This window comes from Gavia stellata, chromosome 34 (genome assembly GCF_030936135.1).
Source record: "Gavia stellata isolate bGavSte3 chromosome 34, bGavSte3.hap2, whole genome shotgun sequence".
NCBI lineage: Eukaryota > Metazoa > Chordata > Aves > Gaviiformes > Gaviidae > Gavia > Gavia stellata.
The window spans coordinates 2,534,108-2,545,577 of NC_082627.1; the positions used below are offsets into that span (position 1 = coordinate 2,534,108).

The 11,470-nt window shown below is 54.6% G+C and overlaps 1 protein-coding gene across 1 annotated transcript; it reads right to left on the reverse strand.

The window, feature by feature from the left end:
- Window positions 1-5,900: 5,900 nt before the first annotated feature.
- LOC132320172 (olfactory receptor 14A16-like) lies at window positions 5,901-6,890 on the reverse strand. The gene has a single exon (XM_059832442.1). The coding sequence runs from the start codon at window positions 6,888-6,890 to the stop codon at window positions 5,901-5,903; it is 990 nt and encodes a 329-aa protein (XP_059688425.1).
- Window positions 6,891-11,470: the final 4,580 nt, after the last annotated feature.

Sequence of the window (11,470 nt, forward strand, 5' to 3'; positions counted from 1 at the left end):
GAACACTCCCTTTTCATTCCCTCCAGGGTAAATGAAGAGTGACGCCTTTTTAGGTGAAGAAAGGGAGGAGACTGATCTCCTCCAGCAACAGACACCTCAGTGCAGATGTCTGTGGCAAGTCAAGTTTTCTAGACTTCCCTTTCTAGTCAATGGAGAGAAAGAAGTTGTCTCGACTGACGTGCCTGGAGATACTTTTCCTGGTGACCAGCTAATGCTCCAGGAGGGCTCCCGTAGGTCCTGGGTCAGGTTTCCAAGCACCCTATGGGTACTTATCCACCCCAGGGCATCTCAGAGAGCAATAGCTGACAGATGTGGGCAAAGGAACTAATGGAATTAATTTCCTCCATCACCTTCCCAGGGACTGAGATGCAGCTGACCAGCCTCTAGTTCCCTGGATGCTCCTTCTTGCCCTGCTTGAAAATGGGTGCAATGTTTGCCTTTCTCCAGTCACCAGGGAACTCCCTGTTTGCCCGGGTATTTCAAAGATGACCGAGAGCAGCCTTGCAATGACACCAGCCAGCTCCCCCAGCACCCTTGGGCACATCTCCTCTAGTCCCACGGACCTGTGTTTGCCCAGCCTGCATAAATGCCCCCCCAGACACATCTTCCCCTGCCATGAGTGCAGCCTTGCCAGCACAGATATTGGTAGGAGACTCAAGGACCAGGGAGGTCTGGGGGCAGATCCTATCAGGAGAAGAGGATGGAAAAAACCCAGTGAGTTCAGCCTTTTCCAGGTCTTATCACTCCATGTCCTGTCCTCTGAGCCATGAGACCACATTTTCCTCAGCTGACTCCTTGTGCTGCCCTTGAACTGACAGAAGGCTTTCTGGTTGCTGTCCCCATCCCTAGTACACCCAGGCCATGTGTCCATCTTCCTCCTTGACAGCTTGCTCCCTCTTCCACCCCTGTGCAATGCCTTCTGCTGTTTGAACTCTTCAGCCAGAAGATCCCTGCTCATCCCCACCAGCCTCCAGCCAGGCCCTGCTCGACTCCCAGGCTAGCAGACAGATGTGCTTCTGGGCTTTCATGCTGTTGTCCCTGAAGATCCAAGAGGGCTCCATGGACCTTGGCTCTCCAGGATTGCGCCAAGCAGGTCTTGAACAAACTGAAATCCGCTCTTCTGTACCCCAAGGCTGAGATTCTTCTGTTTGTCTTTTTTCTCTGCCATGGTCACTGCAGCCATGGCTGCCCTCAGCATTGACATCCTCATCCAGTTCTGCCTGGTTTGTGAGTAACAAAGTCCAGCCCTAGTCAGTCATCAACTGCCTATGTCAAAAAAGAGCGGGGTGAGGCAGGTGAAAGGGACCTGTCTGTGTGCTGGCTCTGAGGACACCTCTGTTACAGCCACCCAACCTGCTGCAGCAGGCAGGAGGACAGGCCACGCTCATGGACGCCCTGCTCAGCCCTATCTCCTCTGGAGCAGACCTGACAGCAAGCAGCACGTACCTCCTTGCCCAGGTCTCCTTTGAGTCCCACATTCTGCCCCTGATGCCCAGACACAACAAGGGGGTCATCCGCGGGCTTGCTTTGGCCGCTCCACCTTCCCCAAAGTTGCACTTGATGTATTATAACCAGGCAGAAGGTTTTTCATAGCGTGCTGCAAGAGTCCGTAGTGCGTGCACGGAGGTACAGTCTGAAGGTGGGTGGGTGTGCACAACAGAGCAGAGCTTTCTGGGACAGCACTAGCATCCTGCAGAGGTAATTGACCCTTTCTTTGCTTTATCCATCCTTTCAGAAGGTCCCCTTGGGCCAAAGTAGGCTCAGAACCAGATCTGGGAATTCAGCTTGGATGGGGTTCACCTGGAAAGAAGAGCCCAGGAGGGAGCTAATACCCAAGCTGTGTGGGGGCTGACCAGGTTCCTGGAGGCCAAGACAATGAAGGAAGCAAGTGATTTAAAAGTGCTGGGAGGAAAAATTACACTGAAGAAGGGTCAAGACTCCCTGTCAGCTGTAAGAGGAGCTTGTACAAGGAAGAGTGGAAAGACGCCCAAACAGCTGTTGGCTAAACAGGGAGAGCCAAATCCCAGGTGGAGTCCATGGGATGTGGGAATGCACCAGAAAGAGAAACTCCATGCTGTCCATGAACACCGGGAATGCTTTTTTAATAGTCACAGGTGGCATTCAGCTTCCCTGATGCCCAAAACTGACATGTAGGAGTTTCAGGGTCCAGACCATGGCCTTTGAGGTGGTTAAAGCAGGATGCAATGAGCTTCAGGGGCGATGTAGAGCCACCTGAGGCAGTGCTCCCCTTGCAGTCAATGGGGTGGATGTTCACCTGACTTGTCTTTGCTGGTCACATAAAACACAGGAGGTTTTGTGCCCCATAAACACCTGCTGTCTCATCTGCTGATACGATACCGGACAAGAGATGCTAAGATCATTGAGGTTCAGAATAGACCTTGGGAGGTCTATAGAAAACCACTCTGCTCAAAGCGGGGTCAGGTGTAGGTCAGACCTGGTTTCTCAGGGATTGGACCATCTGAGTCTTGAAAACCTGCAAGGACAGAGGACTTCACAGTCTCTCAGGGTGACCAATGCTTGCCTCATGGTGAAAAAGGTGAGTCCCCCACTTGCTGTGAGGTGCCCCTCAGCCATCCCTTCTCCAGGCTGAACAAGGGCAGCTTCATCAGCCTTTCCTCACAGGGGAAATGATCCCACTCCCGGACCATCTTCGGGACCCTTCGCTAAACCCACTCCAGCTTGCCGGCCCCTTTGCAGTCCTGGGGTTCCCAAAACCGGACACAGTGGTCTGGATGTGGTCTAACAAGTGCCAAACAGAGGAGGGGAGTCCCTCCCCTCCATCTTCTGGCCATGCTCCTGGTCACACAGCCCAGGGCCCTGCTGGCCTCCCTTGCTGCCAGGGCACGTGGCTGCCTCCTGTCCAGCTCCCTGCCCACCAAGACCCTTCCCCCAGAACTGGTCCCCAGCCAGGCAGCCCCCAGCCTGTGCCATCGCCAGGCTGAGTCCCCTGCAGGGGTAGAAACTGGCACTTGTGCTATTTCGTGAGGTTCCTGCCAATACGTGCTCTCCTCCTCCTTGAGCCCTTTCGCTGAGCAGAGCCCTGGGAGACCTTTTTACCAACGTCTAAGGCACTGAAGGCATTGAGTCCCTCAGCTCCGTCTGGGTCTGCTGGTATGACACACACCCCCATCATTCATCTTCCCTGTTCATCCTTTTACTGCAAACACAGGGACTGAAGCTCTCCATTTTGCTCTCGATGCTGCCTGCACTCCCCATCAGCTCCAGCTGAGCTTTGGCTTTCCTAAACACATGTCCGCATGCTCAGGCCACATTTCTAAATTCCTCCTTCCTAGCCTGTCCCTGCTTCCACCTCCTAATCTTTGTGTGGTGGCTCCCATCTGTGACCCATCCCTGCACCAGCGCAGCCCAACTGCCCAACACGTGCTCCCAGGGCCCCCATCATCAGACGCTGCACAGGATGGTGTATGTATGGGGTGGGGAAACATCCTCCACCACAAATCCCCACGCCAGACCTCCATGTCCATCCTCACCAGCTCTCCTTCTTTTGTAGCCCACCAGTGCCCAGCCCCGGCCAAGACCCTGCCATGTCCCATACAAGGGCTCCCAGACAGCCCTGCTCTGGGGTCTGCCAAGGTGTGGGCAAGGCAGGAGGCTGGGGCAGGGCTGGCCATTTCCTGAACACAGGCACCAAGACCAACAGCAGGAAGGAGATGGCCACAGAGCAAAACCACCAATAACTGGGTGAGTGACCAGTGCTGGAAGTGGCTGATGGGAGAGGCTGGGGGGGTGATGAATGCCCTGGAGCACCTTCTCAGTCTCTCCATGCCACCAAGGGCACAGACCAGGCTCCTTTCTCCTGCACCTGCATGTCTTGGCTCCCTACAAGGAGACCGGGCTCTGCACCACACACCCACTGGAGCATGTCCCCACCCTGCCTGGTCAAATGTCTAAGCAAATACTGGTGCTGTCATCTCCTGAGCATTTTCCAGCCCAGCCCTGCTCCTCCCCACCTCTTCCCACCTCCCTTGCCTGCTCCCCAGCCAAGTCTGTGCTGGCCCCACAGCAGTGCCCACCACAGGGTGCTGCAGAGCTCTGGGCATTAAGCCCACAGCCCCAGCCCCTCTGAAGGGCACAGCAGCTGCTGGGGGGGAGAGGGGGGTCTCAGCCTCCCCATCAGCCCCCGGGCTGGAGGCTCACAATGGCACAAGGAAATGGAGGTTAATGAAACTGCAGGACTCCTGGCCTCAAGGCCAGAAGATCCCCCCACAGCCTAACCGTGCCCTCCGGTGTCAGCCCCTCTCCCCACACCAACACAGGAGTCCTGGCCAGGGGACAGAGCACCCTGCCCTGAGTGGATGCCTGCAGAAAGAGGTTTCTCTTTCTCACTGGTTCCTCCCTGCAAGTACAGAAATGCTCCCTTGCTCTTCTCCAGAGTTATCCCTGCTCTCCAGAGAGCCTTTCCCCAGGTGAGCACGTCTGCGCTGGCCTGGCTGGCTGTTCCTGGTTCCCTCACCATGCTCCCTGCAGGGCCCCAAGCTGGCAGTGCTGCTCTGCAGAGTGAGGGGGCTGTGGTGCCCTGGGGCCATGGGGTGACCCTGCACTGGCCATGATGCTCAGGGTGGGAAGCAGACCCAGCTGGAGGATGTCACTGCTTCTGAGCCCCTTTCCATCTTCCCTGTCAGCTCACTAGCCAAGGACAGTCCTTGGTAGGACAATGGGGCGTCTCCAATGGCACTAGGGGCAGGGGAGGGCTGCACTAGATCCAGCCCACAGGCTTTCCATCAGAGTGTGAAGAACCACTGTCTAGTCGTACATCCCTTTGCCTTCTGGCTCCTCACAGCCTCTCCTGGCATTGCAGAGCCCTTGTCAACCTATGGTCTCCTCAGGTTCACATTTCCTCTGCGAGACTCCTCCTTGGATTGTCATTCGTTCCATGAGGTGCCACTCACTGCCCACCCAGACTCACACTGTCTCTGGAGATGCCCTGACTTCTCCTGGCAGCTCCCGATTCCTCTCCGGGATGGCATCTGCCATCAGCCCCACTGCAGGTGGGACAGTGCCTGGCAGATAAGTCAAAGACCCGTTGCTCTCTGAGTTGACATGTGCAACCAAGAAGGGAGGTCTTCATCCAGCCCTTGGTCACAAACAGATCCCCCTGGCACTCTGAGCTTGTCCCTCAGAATCCATCAAGAACCCCAGAAGAGCCAAAGTCCTTCTGAGAGAGCAGCTTCTTGGGTCTATTCCTGAGACCAGATTTGGAAGGGCTGGCCAGCCTTCTGGCCCTGTCCTCAGGAGCCCTTTTGGTTATGGTGGTGCTAGAAGAGAGGCCAGCTCTGACACAGTGGTTCCCATGGCCCACCCGTGCCTTCAGCCACAGGGATGGCCCTGTAGAGACAGAAGACCTGTCACAAATTACACAAGACCTTACGGGTGACACAATGGCAAGGATGGCAAGGACACAGCAGGACAGCGAGGAAGTGAGGGGAGGCCAGCACTGGAAAGGCCGTGTTCCGCTGTTGGCCGTGGTCATGGCTCCAGGGAAGCAGCAGCCCCGACTCACAGGCAGCAGAGAGGGAGTGCCCACCGAGGCATAGAGGGGTAGCCCCAATGACCACCGAGGTTGCTCCTCCATGGGGCAGCTGGGCATTCGCTTCCTGAACCTCTCCGGCACACTGGGGCTGCTCCCCCAGCTCCAGAGGAGATGTGGGAGATAGGAACTGAGACAAATAATTTTCGACTGCTTTCTTTATTGAGTTTATCTAAAGAGAGAGCCTGGATCACATGTACATGAGGTATTTGGGTCAAGAAAAAACAAGTAGAAAGCCAAGAATAATAACATCACAGGTACAAAACAAAAAACAAAATGCAAAAAGAAAATACCACAACAAGAAAGGAAAAACTAAACATACGAAGAAATGTTAGTCCTGGCTTTTCCTGAGATACAGTGGGAGCCCTAGTGGGATAATGGGCACCTTATTAATCTGAAGTTGAGCATATTCAAATACTTTCCACAGGGCTTCTATGATTTCCTTGTTCCTCATGCTGTAGATAAGGGGGTTCACAGCTGGAGGCACCACCGAGTACAGAACTGCCAGCACCAGGTCCAGGGATGGGGAGGAGATGGAGGGGGGCTTCACATAGGCAAAGATGCCTATGCTGACAAACAGGGAGACCACAACAAGGTGAGGGAGGCATGTGGAAAAGACTTTGTGCCATCCCTGCTCAGAAGGGATCTTCAGCACGGCCCTGAAGATCTGCACATAGGACAACACAATGAAAACAAAACATCCAAAAGCTAAAAAAGAACTTAATATAAGAAGCACAACTTCGCTGAGGTAGGATTCTGAACAGAAGAGCTTGAGGATCTGGGGAAGTTCACAGAAGAACTGGTCGACTGCATTGCCTTGGCAGAACGGTGGTGAAAATGTATTGGCTGTGTGCAGTAGAGCATAGAGAAACCCACTGCCCCAGGCAGCTGCTGCCATGTGGACACAAGCTCTGCTGCCCAGGAGGGTCCCGTAGTGCAGGGGTTTGCAGATGGCAACGTAGCGGTCGTAGGCCATGACAGTGAGAAGAAAATACTCTGATGATATCAAAAAGAGAAACAGAAAGACCTGTGCAGCACACCCCACATAGGAGATGGCCCTGGTGTCCCACAGGGAATTGGCCATGGCTTTGGGCATGGTGGTTGAGATGCAGCCCAGGTCGAGGAGGGAGAGGTTGAGGAGGAAGAAGTACATGGGGGTGTGGAGGTGGTGGTCCCAGGCTATGGCAGTGACGATGAGGCCATTGCCCAGGAGGGCAGCCAGGTAGATGCCCAGGAAGAGCCAGAAGTGCAAGAGCTGCAGCTCCCGTGTGTCTGTGAATGCCAGGAGGAGGAACTCGGTCATGGAGCTGCTGTTGGACATCTGATCCCCTTGTTTACTGCCAAAGGAGGAAAGCACACTCAAAAGATAGGACAGCTCTGAGCAAATCTCTTCCCATTTGTGCCCTTCAAAACCCAACCCCTGAAAACACACACTGCCTCTCTCCTTTTTTTCGGAAACTTCTTACCTTTCGCTGCCTGGAGCTCTGGTGTATGCTGGCCAAGGGTGCCGTGAGGAGCGGAGCTCTGCCTGTGGGCTCCCAAGGAGTTATCCCTGCTCCACTGCAGGGGGGACCTGGGAAAGGGGGTGGCAGCTTATTCACCTCATCTGTAATCTACTTCAGCATATTCCTGCAGGAGAACCTCAAGGAAACTCCTGCATGTCCTAAAACTGTAGTGACATGAGCAGAGCCAGCTCGCTCCCAAGCCCTCCACACTGCATTGTCCAGAGACCCACAGGTTAGGGTGGGCTGAAAGGCTTTGCTCCCATGGACGCAGCTGCATGGCAGTACCTGCAGCATAGGGGTCTGAGCTGCCCCTGAAGCCCCCTTGTCCCCAGAGAGTCTGAAGGGAAGAGCAAGGGCAGCATGGGCAGCAGGGGAAGGTGGAGAAATGCCCCAATGCTCCTGCTGAGGGAGGACGGCAATACCAAGATGGCACTTGGAAGTTTCTCCTCCTTGAGGGTCAGGCTGCTAAGCAGGCGACTCAGCCTGAGATCCCACTCCCTTGATGGCAGAGGCTCTACTGGGTAGGAGAGGAGACCAAGGGATTGCTCTGGGGAAGGCACCTGCCTGCAGCAGCTGTCCCTGCTGGAAGCTGTCCCCACCTCTCCTCCCTGCCAGCGCTCACAGACCCCATCCCACCCGCTCTGTGCTCAGCTCTCCCCTGCAGACACCTCCTGGCAGCAGGGCACTGCCCAGGGCATCTCCGTGTTGGCAGGTCCTACAGTGCAGGTCAGATCTATACTGAAGAGGACGCAAAGGTGATGTTTGAGCATTCTGCAGGCTGAGGTGGGTGAAGGGGCTTGACAAGGTTCTTCGAAGAGCTGTAGATGAAGCACTGTAATGCTGTACAACTCTCCTACTCTGGGGCAAACCTTACACCATTTTCACCACCAGCACAGCAGGAAACTGAAAGCAAAGACCCTGGAAAGCACCTTTACTCCCAGGTAGCCCCTGCCTTGAGGTGCTTCTGGAAAAGTGCCCTGGGAAATGGGTTGAGGTGATCTGGAGCTGTGAGCAAACCTGACCCACGCAGCAGCCTCTCAACAGCAGAAGGACCCTGCCCTGCCCTGACGTGGGTCTCTCCTTCCACCCACAGCTTATCCCCACAGTGCTGTGGGGAGCTCCCCGGGCAGGCTGAGTGCTGACCCTGGCAGGTGGAAGAGTCCCTGCTCCAGCACACAGTGGCCTGGGGTGCAGGGACCCTGCTTGGAAGGACAGCCCTGGGCACCCCTGGATGCACACCCGCACTCACACCCCTGCAGCCCTCCCCAGGAGAAGGCAGCTGTCATGCCCTGTCCCTCTGATGGTGCAGCAGAGAATCCCTGATCTGGAGCATGTCCTCCTCCTCTACACTGAACCGACATCCCACAGGTTTTGGGCTATGACAGCTTTAGGAGTTCCCTGCAGGAACTGCAGCTGCATTGCTGTGCAGCCAGAGACTTACCGTGTCAAGGGCTGTGAAGATTTCTCCCCCAGTGAGCTCTCAGAGTCCTCCAACTCCCAGTTGCCTTTAACCTCTCTCTGCCTTGCTTGTCTCTTCTCAGTGCCCGTGGGCACTGCCGTTGCCCTGCCGTGCTTTGCAGAGGAGCTGCTCGTGGGCAGAGCTGTCTCTCTGCAACACTACCAACTTGCCATGAGCTCCCTCCATCCCAGGAGCCTGGCCCAGCTCAGCAGCAGAGGACCAGCCCAAGACATTTTAATGACCCCTCTGGTGGGTTTGGGGCTGAGTCCATGAACCTCAGACACTGAGAAGAAGTTGAAGAAACCTCTCAAGAAGGCAAAGTCAGATGTAAACTCCAGAGTTTCTCGGAGTGTTAATGGGTCCCACGGAGGATCGTTACCAACAAAGCCTCCCCAGGGGCTTGTTAACGCAGAAAACTGGAGGGAGTGATGACAGGTAGGTAAAGGCGATGTGAAGGTGACTCTGATGATGAGTAAATAATGATGTGTTACATTAAGCCAAATGGACAAGCCTTGAAAACAAGTCTCTGCGTAAGGAGATCCTGTCCTCACACATTGCTCAGGGCTTTTCCTGGGGCAGTGTGATGTGGGGATGTGCAATGCCAAGTGCAACACTATGGCATGACCCTCCTGGTTGGGGCAAGGAGGTAATGAGGTCATCCTGAATAAGGTTAAGGTGTCTTCTGGTAGACCTTGGTTGCTGAGACAATACCCATAGTCATGGTGACGAAGAGGTCATCTCTGTTGGCGGCTTTCAGCCTGTCCACTGTCTTCAGCCATCTACAGCACAGGTTGCCCTGTCGTGCCCCACCCCTGCGCCTCTTCCTTTGAAGACTGTTGACACCCAATCCGCTTTTCAATTTCACCCCAATATCTCCCCACCCTTCCTGACATCTCCCCATCCTCCCTGGCTGTTCCTTGACAGACAAGGCCATGGGCTGGTTCACACTCCCCCTGGGTGCCCTCTTGTACCAGTTTCAGGCTATTCCCTGAGCAGCCGTAGCCTCCCCGCCACCAGGCCAAAGAAGCCCGGGTCCCTCAGCCTGTCCACAAAGCGCATGTGCACTAGGCCCTTAACTCCATCTTGGCAGACGTCCTCTGCATACTCTCCAGTTCTACACCTCTTCTCCAAAATGGGGAGCTGCACACTGGGACATGCATGGGTGTGTTGGGACACACCAGTGCTGAGTAGACGGGGATGTAACTCAAGTTGTCTGGGTGGCCACGCTCCTCCTAATGCAGCCCCATCTACAGCTGGCCTTGGTCATAGTGAGCATGAGCCACCGACTCGCTGGGCGTCCCTCATGGTGCCCAGGCCCTTCTCCTCAGGGTCTCTGCTCAGCACATCAGGTCCCAGCTGGCACTGCTGTATGGGGTTATTCTTTCCCCCAGGGCAGGACTGCCACTCCTTCTTGCAAAACTTCCAGGCGTTTCTGTCGGTCAAATCCCAGAGTTTCCCAAGGTCCTCCTGGGCTCAAGCTCCATTTGGTCAGCTCTTCATGTTTGGGTGCAGATGGCTCACCCTGATGGGGATGTCTCTCACAAGATGACAGCATGAGGTGTTGCAGGGCACTACAGACAGTAAAAGGACATATGAGTTTAGTTGCTGACCCATGTAGGAATTACCATGGCAACTGTCTCTGAAACACCGAAGGAGGGTACAAAGCCAGTGAACCTGGGACTTGGGGAGAAAAGGTAAATGAGGACTGGGCTGTTCGTGGGTTAGGCTATGTTAGTGGAAATGTATACCTATATAGACACTCAGACAATATGGATCCCTCCAGGAGCTGGTCTTAGATCCACCCTCTTACCAGGAGCTGGCCCCAGGATCCCCTCATACCCCCAGTTCCCCCACGCACACACACACACAAATGTCTCCCTCCAGCACAGAATCACAGAACCATTGAGGCTGGAGGGCAGCCAGCTTCCACCTTCCCTGTGCTTCCTTTCACGCTTGGTTTGAGGCAGGAGCTCCTTTCTCAGCCATGCCAGTCTCCTGCCAGCTTTGTGTGACTTTCTGCACGTCCAGGTGGACCATTCTTGATGTTGAAGAGGAAATCTTTGACCATCAAACAGGTCTCCGTACCCCTCTGCTCTGCAGGGCTGTATCCCATTGGATTCTTCCAAGCAGGTCCCTCAGCAGGCCAGAGCCTGCTCTCCTGAAATCCTGCTCTTTGCTGCCTTCGCTTCTCTCAGGAGCCTCAACTCGACCTTCTCATTCCTGACTTTTAGAGCCCTGACCAGCTCTTCCTTGGTGGTAAGTAGGAAGTCCTACAAGATACCTCATCTCACTGCCTCCTCAGTCACCCTGGTCACAAAGATCTCATCAAGGAGCTCCAGAAAGGTCCTGGGTGGGGTGTACCTCGCTATGGGTCCCCTTTCAGCAGGTATTCAGGTAGCCAAGTCCCCCATAAGTCCCACTGCAGTGGCTGGCACCCCATCCGTACAAAGAGCAGAGCACCTCCTCATCCCACAGGGTTTTGGGAAATGGAGTTTTTCCCTGCTTGTGGTTCTTTCCTAGACATCCCATGGAGAGTCTTGAACAATTCCCAAATGACCCCCAGAGGCGGAAACCCCCATCCTCAGTCGGCCAGGTCATCCTGGAAGGCTCTGCCATTGACTGTTACAGGGCATCTTGAGAAACAAGTGTTAAAAGTAAGAAAGAAAAATGTAGAGAAGATACTTTGTAACAACTGCACCCGGTACTTAGACATATTAGAGATAAAGACTGTCTCCACTGACTCTCTGCTTCCAAGACTTGGAAAAAAGATATTTTATCACTCGCACTCACTCCCCATATAATTCTCCTGTCTGGCCGGTAAAAAAGCCTAATGGACAGTGGTGGCTTACGATTGACTATAGCCAATTGAATGCCAATAGAGCACCTTTAACTGCTGCTGTACCAACTATTGCAGAGGTAGTGACCCAAATCCAGGGA

What these genes read in the sequence shown, in the direction of transcription:
- LOC132320172 (XM_059832442.1), bottom strand. Translation starts at nt 6,890, where the DNA reads ATGTCCAACAGCAGCTCCATGACCGAGTTCCTCCTCCTGGCATTCACA.